Source organism: Tursiops truncatus, chromosome 8 (assembly GCF_011762595.2).
Source record: "Tursiops truncatus isolate mTurTru1 chromosome 8, mTurTru1.mat.Y, whole genome shotgun sequence".
Classification (NCBI taxonomy): domain Eukaryota; kingdom Metazoa; phylum Chordata; class Mammalia; order Artiodactyla; family Delphinidae; genus Tursiops; species Tursiops truncatus.
The window spans coordinates 14,300,347-14,316,010 of record NC_047041.1 but is presented as its reverse complement, the minus strand read 5'-3'; the positions used below and the strand labels follow the sequence as shown (position 1 = coordinate 14,316,010).

Genomic DNA, 15,664 nt, shown 5'->3' with positions numbered 1-15,664 from the left:
ACCTCATCCAGGCCTCATCTGTATGCTGAGGACTCCTAAATCTTTGTCTCTAAACCTTGACTACTACTTTGAGTCCCAGGCTTGTATTTCCAGCTGCCTATTTGACGTTCCATTTGCGTAATAATAATAAGCATGTTGAGTGTTTATCGAGTGTTGTGGGTCAGGCAGTATTCTCAGTGCTTCTCATGTATCATCTCACCTAATCTTGCCCACCTGCTGAGGTAGCCACTGCTATTCCCAGACAAGGAAACAGATATGCATTGAAGCACTTGGATATTTAGTAGGTATCTTACACTTCCCATGTCCAGAAAGTCTTGATTTTCTCCTTTCTCCTTGTTTCAGAATGACTCTGCCCTTTACCCAATAGCTCAGGCCTAAAATTTGAGAGTTATCCTTGATTTCTCTCTATATTCACATTCCAAATAACCCATCAGCAAATTCTGTCTGTACTACCTCCAGAATACCTTAAATCCAACTTCCTCTTATTAATTCTCCTACCAAAACTCCACACTTGCCCATTATAATCTTTTGGTTGGACTATTCCCTTATCTCCCTGCTTGTGTTCTTACCTCAGTGAAGTTTGTTCTTCACAGAGCAACTGTAGATTCCATGTGTAAATCAGTCAGATCTTACCATTCCCTCACTTTAAACATGTTGGTATCTCTCCCGCATCTCCCTTCTCCCCACTGCTTGGATAAATCCAGATTTCTTACCCTGTCTGGCAAAGCCGTACATGATCTGGCCTCTGGTCAGGTCTGCTTCTTCCAGCACCACCTCTTCTCATCTCACTCATTCTGCTGCACGGCCACACTGGCCTTTTGGTCTGTCATACATGCCATGCTCGTTGCTGTCTCTGGGCCTTTGCACTTACTATCTAGCTAGAATACTATGCCACCTAGATCTTTATATGTCTGTCTTTTTCTCATCATTTAGGTCTAAATCTGGGTTCAGCCACTTTTTTCTGCAAAGGGCCAGATGGTCTCTGTCGCAACGACTCCCCCCTGCTGTTGTGGTCCAGGAGCAGCCATAGACAATACAGAAATGATGACACATGGGGCTGTGTGCCAATAAAACTTTATTTATGCACACTGAAATTTGAATTTCTTATAACTTTCATGTGCATAAAATATTCTTCTTTGGATTTTTTTAACCATTTAAAAATGTTAAAAACCATTCTTAGTTCATGGACTGAACAAACCAGGTGGCAGTCCAGATTTGGCCTGTGGCCCACAGTTTGCCAAGGTCAGAAGCCTTTTCTGACCACCCTAGTGAAAACAGCCCTCACAGGTAACCCCCATCAATCCTTCACGCCCTCATTGCGTTCTTTATTTGTTACATGGTTATTTTCTCATGGGGCAGGAATTCTGTCAGTTCTTCACCTGTGTAGTCTAAAACAGTGCCTGGCAACACTCAGTAAATACTTGCTGGAGTGATTGAATGCCAGTCCCATTTGAATTTTGACTGTAGGCTGCTATCTGCTCTCCAGTTATTCAGTCTCTTTCCTACTCTAATTTCATATGTATGTATCTAGAATAAACTTCAAACTTCAGAGTTATGCCTTGTCTACATTCGAGACCCAAAGGTAGCTCCTGCTGTGTATTGGATGAGCTTTGACCATACCATCCTAGAATTAACAAGGTTCTGATACTTTATTTGTCTTCGATCTTGGCCCTGCTGTGGCTACCCCTTTCCAACCAAATCAATTTTTATCAATTTTTGCATCTGATTTCCCACTTCTCCCCATTACCCCCTCCCATTTATTCTTTTTTTTAAAAAATATTGATCGATTGATTGATTGATTTGGCTGCACCGGGTCTTAGTTGTGGCACTGGGGATCTTTGTTGCAGCATGCGGGATCTCTGTGGGGATCTTTAGTTGTGGCATGCGGGATCTAATTCCCTGACCAGGGATCAAACCTGGGCCCCCTACACTGGGAGCGTGGAGTCTTAACCGCTGGACCACCAGGGAAGTTCCCCCCCCCATTTATTCTTTTTTTTTTTAAATTCTTTTTTTTTTAAATAAATAAATAATTTATTTATTTTGGCTGCGTTGGGTCTTCGTTGCTGCACGCGGGTTTTCTCTAGTTGCGGTGAGCGGGGCTACTCTTTGTTGCAGTGTGGTGGCTTCTCTAGTTGCGGAGCATGGGCTCTAGGCACGCGGGGCTTCAGTAGTTGTGGCATGTGGGCTCAGTAGTTTTGGCTCGCGGGCTCTAGAGCACAGGCTCAGTAGTTGTGGTGCATGGGCTTAGTTGCTCCGCGGCATGTGGGATCTTCCCAGACCAGGGCTCGAACCTGTGTCCCCTGCACTGTCAGGCGGATTCTTAACCACCGCGCCACCAGGGAAGCCCTCCCATTTATTCTTTTTTTTTTTTTTTTTTTTTTTCCATTTATTCTTAATCAGCCATTGTCCATGATTTATTTCCTTTAGAGCTACGGTCTAAAAAACTTTTGTAGGTTGTGAGCTGCTTTTTTTCTTTGAGAATCTGAAGAAATCTGTGTCTCTCGTCTGGCAGATGCCCATATAAACAGAGTTTTGCCTGTGATTTCAGCAAACTCTCTAAGCTTAACTCCTGCCTATCAGCTTGTCTGCAACTAAATGCACGCTTAGCCCCTTTTCTGATAGAGAGCTCCCTTCCGTTGCACTTTGTCTTCATTCTCTTTCAGTGCCAACCCCTCCTCCCCATCCCTTTCCCATTTATTAGCGATTTGCTGTTGAGAATTTTCAGTCTCTTCCTGGCTGCTGTGTTCTCTTTCAGCATGTAAACACATTCAACTCAAAAAGTAGTCCTGGGGCTTCCCTGGTGGCGCAGTGGTTGAGAGTCCACCTGCCGATGCAGGGTACACGGGTTCGTGCCCCGGTCCGGGAGGATCCCACATGCCGCGGAGCGGCTGGGCCTGTGAGCCACGGCCGCTGAGCCTGCGCGTCCGGAGCCTGTGCTCCGCAATGGGAGAAGCCACAACAGTGAGAGGCCCGCGTACCGCAAAAAAAAAAAAAAAAAAAAAAAGTCCTGGACTTCCCTGGCTGTCCAGTGGTTAAGACTCCACACTGTGGGGAAACTAAGATCCCACATGCTGTGCGGTGCGGCCAATAAACAAACAAACAAACAAATAAGTAATCCCCCCAGGCAAATCTTTTCTTACGTTGTGCCCATCGTGTCCTTTCCCATGTAATTGAGTTTTTCCAAAAAAGTGGTCAATACTGACTTCCATTTTTGTCACTTTTTAATCACACCTTGACCCACTGCGCTTTGGTTCCTCCTGCCTCTAACACTGCCTTGAAGTTGCCCTTGGTAAGGTCATAGGTGACCTCCCAATTTTGATATCCTCTGTACAAAATCCTTTTGTATCCCTCCCCAACTTGGCCATCTCTTGATGCGTATTCTTCCCTTGACTGTTCTGTACTTAGATACATGATCTGTCTCCTTGGCCATTCCATCTCTATCTCCCCCCTTAGCGTCCCTTTCCCCTGTACGTGAAGTGTGGGTATTCCCTGGGGATCTGCCGTGTATCCTCTTTTTCTCTGTATTCTCTCCCTGGGTGACTGTTTATATACACAGTTTCAGCATTCATAAATTCATTGAATCAGATGCGTTTTCTCCAGATCATTGTATCTTACAACTTGGACAGACATTTCAGATTCATGCGTCTAAACTGATTTCCCTCCTGCTCCTAGAAACCTCTCTTCTTTCTTTTTTCCCAGTCTTATAAATATATCACCATAAACCTAATCAACCTAAGCCCAACACCTGCAAGTCTTTACTGATTCTTTCCATCCCCTGAACCCTTTATATTGAAACCTTGTTCATTTTGCCTCCTAACTGTCTATGGAATCTGCCCTTTTCCTTAATCCCCATTGCCACTGCAGTCATTTTATAGTTGTTCTTACTGCCTCTGGTTTTAAAGGCAGTCTCTACTTCCCCACTGCTGTCATAGTGATCTTTTGAAAATATAAATCTAATCATGCTTCTCTCCTGCCCGAAAGTGTTACTGATGAGCTGTAGCCCTCAGGATGAGGCCCACACTTCCTTGAAGATAAACTTCAAACTCAGAAAGGCATTTAAGGCCTTTCATGATCTGCCTCTGCCTTTTTTCCTCCTAAATATCTTATGCTCCTTTCCCACATCAGCTAGGGCCTCAGCCCTACTGAACTGTCTGTAATTTCACTCCATGCCATGCTCTTTTGTATCTCTGTGCCTTTGTATGTGTTATTCTCTCTGCCTGAAATATCTCCCTTCAACCCTAATTTACCATCCTTTAGAAGTTTGAGTAAGCTTTCACCCTTTCTGCAGTGGCTTTCCTGACTCTTTCTCCTTGACTGGGTTAGTCACCTTTCTGCTGTGCTTCCATATTCATTTCTCTGGCATGTGTATTCCTCTGGCATAGCAGGAAACACACTGCATTCCATTAGTTTTTGTGTTTTTTTTAAATTAATTAATTTATTTATTTTTGGCTGTGTTGGGTCTTCGTTGCTGTGCCAGGGCTTTCTCTAGTTGCTGCGAGCAGAGGCTACTCTTGGTTGCAGTGTGTGGGCTTCTCATTGCCAGGCTTCTCTTGTTGCGGAGCACGGGTTCTAGGCGTGCTGGCTTCAGTAGTTGTGGCACGTGGGCTCAGTAGTTGTGGTGCACAGGCTTAGTTGCTCCGTAGCACATGGGATCTTCCTGGACCAGGGCTCAAATCCATGTCCCCTGCACTGGCAGGCGGATTCTTAACCACTGCCACCAGGGAAGACCCCTCCCTATGAATTCTTAAAAGAAGAATCTTATTGTCTAATTCTTTTGAGTGCACCAGTATTTTATGCTACTGTGCTATTACCACGTAATGTTTTTTAAACAGTGTACTGCATTTCCTTTATTTTCATTTTACAAACATTTATTACTCTAAATTTGTGCCAGATACTAAAATACAACAATGAATAAGTAAACTTTCCCTGTCTTTAAAGAGTGAGTGCTCTAGAGAAGGAGACAAACTTGTAAACACATTCTTTATCCATTATGCTAATTAAGTACTGGTGATTATGTATGTCTTTAAAATGCAGCGCTAAGACCTTGGTATTTTATTTTTTAAATTTATTTATCTTTTTGGCCACACTGCCCAGCTTGTGGGATCTTAGTTCCCCAACCAGAGATCGAATGCAGGCCCTTAGCAGTGAAAGCACAGAGTCCTAACCACTGAACCACCAGGGAATTCCCAAGCCCTTGTTATTTTAGAGCTTGTAGCGATAGACACTCAGAGAAATGTGCCAGCAGCAGTGTAGCTAACTGGAATAAATTCCCAAAGGAGAAGTGTTACTCTTCTTTAACTAGAGCTACTGAGATGCACAATATGCCTCCTTGACGTTTCTTCGTCTTCTTTAGTTGTTCTTAGTAATTTTCTTAGTTCTGTGGCCTCCTCATATGATGGAACCATATATGATGATACCAAAAATTATAAGCCTTCAAAACAAAGAATTTCAAACAATTACGTATCGGGTGCTTTTGATACTGTCTATGGTTTTTGATGTTATTTTCAGTTGATTCATCAATAAACCTCTGTAGGTGAAGAAATTTGATTTTTTTTTTTAACTCTAAAGACTAACCATTTTGGAGACAGAAGAATGCTAAGGTACTTACCATCTAATTCAGTGCTCTGAAGTGCTGAGTCTCTTGCTAGAAAAGAAAGAAGGTTATGAGAGGTTATCCTAGGCCTTATTCATCAAAGGCCAGGTGTGGCCAAGCTTGTTTAATAGAAGAGTTTTCAAAATAGCTTTGGAACCTCCACATTAGATTGGGAGGTGAAGAACTCCAGGTGAATGGTTTCTGCTCTGACTAAATTGGGAAGAACTTACGGGAGGAGCTAAAATCTATTTTAGTTGGGGGTAGGAAGGAAAAGGCATTGACTTTCTCAGTTGCAAGTTTATCAGATCACTGGTATTACTAGGAACTGTGTCGCATCTAATCACTGCAGATGATTTAGGTCTCGATTACTTAAACTCTCTCAGATTTCTAATGCTGGAGTGGTGCCTAGTACAATACTGAGGCATGGAGATAGACATTGCCATCCTTTGGAAGAATTTTGAGATTTGTTGACTATTTCTCCATGAACCTAATACAAATACAAGTGGAAGAATGAACTATTCCAAGATTTAAGCCAGTTTTTTATTCCAGAATATGAATTACGTAGTAATTTATCCTTCACCGACTTTTTTTTTTTTTTTTTTTTTTTTGCGGTACACGGGCCTCTCACTGTTGTGGCCTTTCCCGTTGCGGAACACAGGCTCCGGACGCGCAGGCTGAGTGGTCATGGCTCGCGGGCCCAGCCGCTCCGCGGCATGTGGGATCTTCCCGGACCGGGGCACGAACCCGTGTCCCCTGCATCGGCAGGCGGACGCTCAACCACTGCGCCACCAGGGAAGCCCTCCTTCACCGACTTTTTAAGGGATTTTGGCTTTCTAAAGGAAGGCTGAGATTGTGCACCTGCCTGTCTGCTTTAGCTACTTCTTGGGAGCAGGATCATGTCTTACTACTTACCTTTGCATTGGGAACAGATAGCATATAAATGGTTTTTGAATGAATGGACAAGTAAAAGAAATAGTGTTTTGTTTGCAGAGTTGTCCTAGCAGTACATAATTCCTTGAAATACAGAACTTCATGTATTTTTCTAAAATACCTTCGTCATTACATTTTATCTGTAAACATCATTGTCTGTAATACTTTGGGTTCACTTAGATTCACTTGTGGAAAACATATTCCTGTTGCTTCATCACAAATATAATAGCCACTAAAGGATTAAAATTCTGCCATTAAAATAAAAATCAAATGTTAAGATATTTATGGGTAACGTAGAATTTGCTAGTAAACGTATGTTTGGAAGTTCTCAAATAACCCCTAGAGGTAGGGGTAGGGATAATAAAGAAATTCCACACATGTATTATTTTAGAATTAGCTTTCACTTGGGAAACAACATTAGCTTCATTGCATTCCTAATCTCCGGAAGCTAAATATGGTCCAACGGTATTTTATGGTGCTCAACTCGGCAAGGATATTTTTCTATCTTTGGAGGTAAGAAAAGGGTAAAATCTTGACGATCTAGTGACATCATTATCCAGAAGGAATAGGTTTGTTGCCTCTTGCCTATAGTTTGTCTTGGAGTGCTGTGCTCATCAGAGGAAGCCAGAGTGAAAGGAAAAGTACGGATGGCTGTTTGGGCCCAGTTTCCAGGAATACTTCATCCTGTGTAGCGTGGGGTCTTCTGTTTCCTCTCTTCACGAGTGTCCAGGCTTATGATGCCATAGTGCCAAACATGGATTTAATTGCAGCTTCTCTTGTTACCTTTTTTTGTAGACATTTTGACTTAGTCTTTTGATTTCTACGCAAGCCTAAATCCCTGGGAAGCTAAGCACTGTTACCTTGTTTACTGCATCTTCCAGGAACCCCGTGTGTTTAAAGGGGGTGATGAGAGCGACAGGAGAGGCAAAAAGGACTTCATTTGTAGCGCCTTCTTGCAGCATTTTTTCCCCCAGTGCTTTCTCAGCTTGGTTTTCCTTAGATTTTGGGGGACTTTTACGTGGAATTGGAAGTTCAGAGTTAGCTGACCAGAACTCTTTAACATAACAATGATGGCTTTTGTTTTTGGCTAAACTGTCTGGATTGTTTAAACAATGGGTGCTTATTTTTTTAAGCATGCTTCGAGAAGTCAGTCTATATTTGAAGTGAAAAGAAAGCTCTTGGGTGGAAGTCAAGTCATTCTTTTCTTATTCCAACTACAAGACCACGAAGAAAGAGTTAATGCCTTCTGTCATTTTGGAAAGTACTTGGAAACTTTAAACATTGGCAGAGTTAGTTAAATTACTGCTTGACAGCTCAGTAGTACTCTTTTGGAGCACACTGAATTAGGGTTGTACAGCTACATATTGTGAAAGTTAGAAATATAGAAAAGTGACTCACTAAGGTTGCTGATAATAAACATAGCAATGTGGATCTCTTATGTTTCTTTTAAAGATTAAACATTTTTCATTACTTCAGCTGTTGGTTACTTTACCTGTTGGCTATTGTATGTATAGTTGCTAGAACTCTCTCATTGCAACACTTGGAGCATAGAACTTATGCATTTAGCAATGTAGTCCCCTGGCAAGCGTTAGGAAATCCTCAGATGTCTTTGTGAAATGCATAGATTAGCAGTTGTTCCATAAGGATAATGCAGGGAAAGAATGAATTAAATCAGAAACTTTAAGGATTTGAAAATGGGTGTCATGTTACTTTAATAGTAGCTGAAAGAATAGGGTATTTTGTACTCTGGGTGACTTATTGGATTCCTTTACATATTTATTTATAGTTTTAGATTGTAGCCATTATGGTAGGAAGTTATTTGCAAATAACTGTATGATCTTGGGCAAGTCATTTGGCCCTTCAGAACTTCAGCTTCTAAAACCACATCAATAATAAGAACTACAATATGGATACCACATTATAGTTTTATGAATGATTTTACATAAATTACATAACTTACATAAATTATTCCATTTATTCCTTAAAACGCTCCAATAAATAAAAGAATTGAGACCTCAGACAAGCCCTTCCCTCTCTTCAGTGGTGGCGCGTGCCGACAAACGAGAGGATGAAGTGGCCCCCTCTACAATTGGGGGGCTTTAACTGTTGGAACTTAGTTTGGGGATTATCAGTATAAATTGGAGGTACAAGAAAATCTGTCTATAATTCCTTATTTTGTTCTTATTTTATGTGGATTTTGTTTCTGGCATCTGAAATTCTTATCTCTTTGTAGAAAACTCTTAGCTTCTGAATCGGTGAATTTCTATTAATCAGGTTGTTTAAATAGACCATATTTCTTGACAATTTGTTCAAAATCGTTTAAATCGTTAGTATTTTCTCAAAAGGCAGGTTAAAAGTTAGAGGTAAAGAGAAGTTTTTGCCTTTTCTCAGTATGACTGAAAATAAGATGGTTCCTTCAGTTATTCTTGGATGCATTCTTGAATTGGTGTAGTCAATTCATCATCCCTTTCACAAATGCTGCTGCCCACCATTAAGTCTCTTATCACAGGGCATTTAAAAATGATGCCATAAAATGCATGTTGAGAATCTCTGGATCTCAAATGTATAGAAATCACATCTAAATGTCAGTTCCTGAGTTAAGGAACTGACGATAATGGCAATTTCAGTCTCTATTAATATTTAGTAGACAAGAGATTATGATATTGTAGATTATTCCTTATGTGTCTGTAGACTTAACTACCTGTTGAAAAGGTATTTGTTTTATTGGGGCTGTATATTTCTGCCATTGTACTGATTTGCTTACTTGAATTAAAGTCATTCTTTAATTGTTTTGGGCTGTATCTATAGTTTGAAATTTAGGACTGTCCCCTATGTACTGTGCACCAAAGGTGACTTATCAATGCATTGTTCAATTACTACACAGCTCCTATTGTCTGTAATGAAGCCATATGGCTGGGTCCATTTATTTCAGTATTAAGTTATTTTATAATAATATCCATATGAATGATGATGAGTAATACATAGAGGCTAAATTTTCCAAATTCATTTGTGTCTCCTCTGGGCATTTCTCTGGGATATGTTCAGATTCATGTTTTTTTTGTTGTTTTTTTCCTGATTTTAAAATAATTTTCCTTTGTTATAGGATGAGCAGTTCTTAGGTTTTGGCTCAGATGAAGAAGTCAGAGTACGAAGTCCCACAAGGTCTCCTTCAGGTATGGCCAGTTAAATGCATGGCATCTTTACGTTTTGTTTGTTAAGAGACTGGTGACTTCCCCTTGCCTTCTCTGCATGTAAAGGGTGGTCTTAAATACTGGGGTTTTTTGGGTGCCTCCTTCCCTTTCCCTCACACTAAGTAGGAAATGGCTTATGAGCTAGACCTCTTTAAGGGACCTCTCTCTGTCAGGCCGCTTTTGGTTTATCCTTGATAATGCTTCTCTATGGGAACCACCAGAGGCATGGGGGCTGGATTTCCATGGAATGCTTGCAAAACCTGGTAGGCAAATTGAAGGTTACCTACTGAGAGCAGCATCCTCACATTTACACATTTTGAACTGTGTGGCAGTAAATATGACTTTGGAAATAATTTGGCCATTGTTTTTTACAGATGAAATTTGGTCTACTATTGTCAAAGAACTAAAAACAAAATGTTGGCACTGTATGAAACTATTTTATCTGATCCTTGAAAAACTGTTAAAATAAAGAAAATAAAAACGACATGGGTATTTCCATTTATTAGCAATATTTGTCATTGTTCTCAATAAGAATATATCTAGAATGTCTTGAAATTCTAGACTTAACAGCGGTTTCCTGCAAGATGATCCTCAGTGGAAATAACATTTAATGGCTTGCAGAATTGTTCTGTATAGGAGAGGGCTATAGATCTTTTGATGAAAAAAACATTCCCCATCTGCGCTGCCATTCTGACTTCTTGTATGGTTGTCTTTGATTTTATGTGCATAGACAGTCTAGTTAAATATGATGTTGTTAGCTGTGCTTTTGGTCCTTGACATAGTTTGTGATGTTCGTTAGCATTTGCATTTCATTTGAGTCATCATATATTATATAGTAATCTAACTCAAACACATAAGTTGACAATTTTTCCTTTCCCAAGTGGTGGTGGTATTGCCATTCTAGCTGAGAGGACTTAGCCAGTAGTATTCCAGTATCTGTGCCATTTAGACAGTAGCAATATTCTCTTTAAGATGTGATGAAATCTTAAAACTTCGTATCAGGTGATGTTAGAGATTGTCTGGTCTAACCCTTCATTTATAGATAATAAAATGAGGCCCAGAAAAGACATGATGAGCAGTTTACTTCTGACTGATTTGTGAGTTCTTTGAATGTGTTGTGGATTATGGAAGTTAGCAGAGCAGGACTCTTCTCTATTCTGCTTTTTCTCCCTGTCCACCAAGAGCTTTTTTTAAAAGATGGATAGAAGAGGTTTTCAGAATTAATAAAGACCTATGAGTAGCCAGCTTCAAGTCTACCAAGATTGTAAGGAATCTTGTGATGTACTTCTGGGTAGGAGTTTATTTTGTTAATTCACAACCCTTTCTTGATGGTTTCCTCAAGTTTGTTTCTTGGCTGTCAGTGTACCTTAAATGTTGTTTTTTGTTTGTTTTTTTAAACCATCTGTGTATACTTTATTAAGAAATGAAACTGTTTCTCTGCTGTCTTCTAGTCCATTACTTTCGTTGTAATCAGTATATATTGAGAACAGATTTGTGAATCTTAATCTGTTAAGAGAGGTTTCAAGTTAATTGGTGAGGAAAGCATTTATATTTAGAAAGCTCAACAATAAGACCTTTGTTGATTTCTGTTCTGTTAGAAAGCTGGTTCCATAGTCTAAAATGTTCATCATAATGGCATAAATCTCTTCTGGTGCCTCTTAGGGGAGGTTTTAATCTCAGAAGAATGTTGAGTCATATAAAGCACTGAAAAGTCACGAGAGAAGAGATGATATGATAGAGGAGGCAACTCATAATACATTTAGAAAGTACAGACTATATGTGGTGATCAAGCTGTGGTGTATATAAATCAAATCACTATGTTGTACACCTGGAACTAATATGTATTGTATGTCAATTATACTTCAATAACAAAGAATACATCTTTAAAAAGAAAAGAAAGTACAGACTATACAAAGAATTTTAGGGAGTTCCCAGGTGGTCTAGTGGTTAGGATTCCAGGCTTTCACTGCTTTCAGTGCTGGGGCCTGGGTTCAATCCCCGGTCAGGGAACTGAGATCCCACAAGCTGTGCAGCATGGCCAAAAAAGAAAAACAAAAAAAGAGACTTTTAGAAAACAGTGGTTTTTCTGAAGTCTCTTGATAAGCAGCAAATTGAGCTGATTTATAAGTTGGCAAATTCCTTTTATTTAGAATGGAAGAAATCTGATTTAAATTGTCAGTTTGCTCTTGACATCAATTATGGTTAAATCTTTTTTGTAATTTGAGACTAACTAGTTCAAGAACCTGTAGGTAGGGGAATAGATTAATGGACATCTCATGTCATTTCACTGATTAGTTCACCTACCACTGAGTTCAGTGATCTTATTCTGATGTCTCATGAATGAATGTTTTTCTTTTCAGTGAAACTTTTTTTTTTTTTTTCGGTACGTGGGCCTCTCACTGTTGTGGCCTCTCCCGTTGCGGAGCACAGGCTCCGGACGCGCAGGCTCAGCGGCCATGGCTCACGGGCCCAGCCGCTCCACGGCATGTGGGATCTTCCCGGACCGGGGCACGAACCCGCGTCCCCTGCATCGGCAGGCGGACTCTCAACCACTGCGCCACCAGGGAAGCCCCAGTGAAACTTTTTAAACTTACTTTGGCAAAGCAGATTGAAAATATAGGGAGCTGAGCTGCCTATAGGAGTTGGTATATTATTGTAGCCTATAGGAGTTGGTATGTTGTTGACTGAAGAGCACCTTGTTCAGATTTATTAAAGCCAAAATTCTGAGTTTAAAAAATGGGATGACTTACTATAAATGTGTTCTCAGATATTAACTCTTGGTGGCTACGATATGGAAAAGCTCATACAGATTTTTTTTAAAACACACCTTTTTTTAATTCAGAAAAAACCTTCTTGTTCACCCAAAGTTGTAGGAAAATTAGTTTTATATATTAATTGCTCAGTTGAAAACCTCTTATTATCTTAGTTTTTCTATCAAAAAGGTAGTTAAGTGTTCTTTTAGGTAGGATGTTATTTACTTGATTTCTTTGAGGCAGGTTTTTGGTGAAAAGAAACTAAGCACAATTAAGATGTTTTATTGACTGATTAGACCCAGGTAGAGTTCAGTACAGAATGGCTTGTGCTAAATTATATTCAGCTTAGTTAAGACCTAAACTACAAAGCTAAATATATGCTCTTCATTGTTTAATTTCTATACACAGTTAAAACTAGTCCTCGAAAACCTCGCGGGAGACCTAGAAGTGGCTCTGACCGAAATTCAGCTCTCCTCTCAGACCCATCTGTGTTCTCCCCTCTAAATAAATCAGAGACCAAATCTGGAGATAAGATCAAGAAGAAAGATTCTAAAAGTATAGAAAAGAAGAGAGGAAGACCTCCCACCTTCCCTGGAGTAAAACTCAAAATAACGCATGGAAAGGACATTTCAGAGTTACCAAAGGGAAACAAAGAAGATAGCCTGAAGAAAATGAAACGAACACCTTCTGCTACATTTCAGCAAGCCACAAAGATTAAAAAATTAAGAGCAGGTAAACTCTCTCCTCTCAAGTCAAAGTTTAAGACAGGGAAGCTTCAAATAGGAAGGAAGGGGGTACAGATTGTACGCCGGCGAGGAAGGCCTCCATCAACAGAAAGGATAAAGACCCCTTCAGGTCTCCTCATTAACTCTGAACTGGAAAAGCCCCAGAAGGTCCGGAAAGACAAGGAAGGAACACCTCCACTCACAAAAGAAGATAAGACAGTAGTCAGACAAAGCCCTCGAAGGATTAAGCCGGTTAGGATTATTCCTTCTTCTAAAAGGACAGATGCAACAATTGCTAAGCAGCTCTTGCAGAGGGCAAAAAAGGGGGCTCAAAAGAAAATTGAGAAAGAAGCAGCTCAGCTGCAAGGAAGAAAGGTGAAGACACAGGTCAAAAACATCCGACAGTTCATTATGCCTGTTGTCAGTGCCATCTCCTCGAGGATCATTAAAACTCCTCGGCGGTTCATAGAGGATGAGGATTATGACCCTCCAATTAAAATTGCCCGACTAGAGTCTACACCGAATAGTAGATTCAGTGCCACGTCCTGTGGATCTTCCGAAAAATCAAGTGCAGCTTCTCAGCACTCCTCTCAGATGTCTTCAGACTCCTCCCGGTCCAGTAGCCCCAGTGTTGATACCTCCACAGATTCTCAGGCCTCTGAGGAGATTCAGGTACTTCCTGAAGAGCGGAGCGATACCCCCGAAGTTCACACTCCACTGCCTATTTCCCAGTCCCCAGAAAACGATAGTAATGACAGGAGAAGCAGAAGGTATTCAGTGTCAGAGAGAAGTTTTGGATCTAGAACGACGAAAAAGTTGTCCACCCTACAAAGTGCCCCCCAGCAGCAGACCTCTTCCTCGCCACCTCCACCCCTGCTTACTCCACCGCCCCCGCTGCAGCCAGCCTCCAGTATCTCTGACCACACACCTTGGCTCATGCCTCCAACCATCCCTTTAGCATCACCATTTTTGCCTACTTCTGCCGCTCCCATGCAAGGGAAGCGAAAATCTATTTTGCGAGAACCGACATTTAGGTGGACTTCTTTAAAGCACTCTAGGTCAGAGCCACAGTACTTTTCCTCAGCAAAGTATGCCAAAGAAGGTCTTATTCGCAAACCAATATTTGATAATTTCCGCCCCCCTCCACTGACTCCTGAGGATGTCGGCTTCGCGTCCGGGTTTTCTACATCTGGTACTGCTGCTTCAGCCCGATTGTTTTCGCCACTCCATTCTGGAACAAGGTTTGATATGCACAAAAGGAGCCCTCTTCTGAGAGCTCCACGATTTACTCCAAGTGAGGCTCACTCTAGGATATTTGAGTCTGTAACCTTGCCTAGTAATCGAACTTCTGCTGGAACATCTTCTTCAGGAGTATCTAACAGGAAAAGGAAAAGAAAAGTGTTTAGCCCTATTCGATCGGAACCAAGATCTCCTTCTCACTCCATGAGGACAAGAAGTGGAAGGCTTAGCACTTCTGAGCTGTCACCTCTCACCCCACCGTCTTCTGTCTCTTCCTCGTTAAGCATTTCTGTTAGTCCTCTTGCCACTAGTGCCTTAAACCCAACTTTTACTTTTCCTTCTCACTCCCTGACTCAGTCTGGGGAATCTGCAGAGAAAAACCAGAGACCAAGGAAGCAGACTAGTGCTCCGGCAGAGCCATTTTCGTCCAGTAGTCCCACTCCTCTCTTCCCTTGGTTTACCCCAGGCTCTCAGACTGAGAGAGGGAGAAATAAAGACAAAGCCCCTGAGGAGCTGTCCAAAGAGCGAGATGCTGACAAGAGCGTGGAGAAGGACAAGAGTAGAGAGAGAGACCGGGAGAGAGAGAAAGAGAATAAGCGGGAGTCCAGGAAAGAGAAAAGGAAAAAGGGATCAGAAATTCAGAGTAGCTCTGCTTTGTATCCTGTGGGTAGGGTTTCCAAAGAGAAGGTTGTTGGTGAAGATGTGGCCACTTCATCTTCTGCCAAAAAAGCAACCGGGCGGAAGAAGTCTTCATCACTTGATTCTGGGACTGATATTGCTTCTGTGACTCTTGGGGATACAACAGCTGTCAAAACCAAAATACTTATAAAGAAAGGGAGAGGAAATCTGGAAAAAACCAACTTGGACCTCGGCCCAACTGCCCCATCCCTGGAGAAGGAGAAAACCCTCTGCCTTTCCACTCCTTCATCTAGCACTGTTAAACATTCCACTTCCTCCATAGGCTCCATGTTGGCTCAGGCAGACAAGCTTCCAATGACTGACAAGAGGGTTGCCAGCCTCCTAAAAAAGGCCAAAGCCCAGCTCTGCAAGATTGAGAAGAGTAAGAGTCTTAAACAAACTGACCAGCCCAAAGCACAGGTACTCTTTTCCATCTTGCCCATTAAAATCAACAGTTTCTCGAGCCCCGTCTAGGAGCAAGTTTTAGGCTGAGTGTTTCAGTTAGATCCAGGTATGGGAATCAGGAAAAGATGGTGGCATTCGCAGTGGTCCTTT

At 41.3% G+C, this 15,664-nt stretch overlaps 1 protein-coding gene across 12 annotated transcripts in view; it reads left to right on the top strand.

Moving 5' to 3' along the window:
• Nucleotides 1–15,664, top strand: part of KMT2A (lysine methyltransferase 2A) — a 76,131-nt gene that overhangs the window by 16,497 nt on the left and 43,970 nt on the right. For 11 of the 12 annotated variants that reach the window (XM_073808138.1, XM_019941799.3, XM_073808137.1 and 8 more), the window contains 2 exons: nucleotides 9,627–9,696; nucleotides 12,876–15,529. In XM_073808138.1, the coding sequence (XP_073664239.1) occupies nucleotides 9,627–9,696; nucleotides 12,876–15,529 (2,724 nt within the window). The remainder of the gene's footprint in view (nucleotides 1–9,626; nucleotides 9,697–12,875; nucleotides 15,530–15,664) is intronic. The other variant, XM_033861992.1, reaches the window with a different exon arrangement.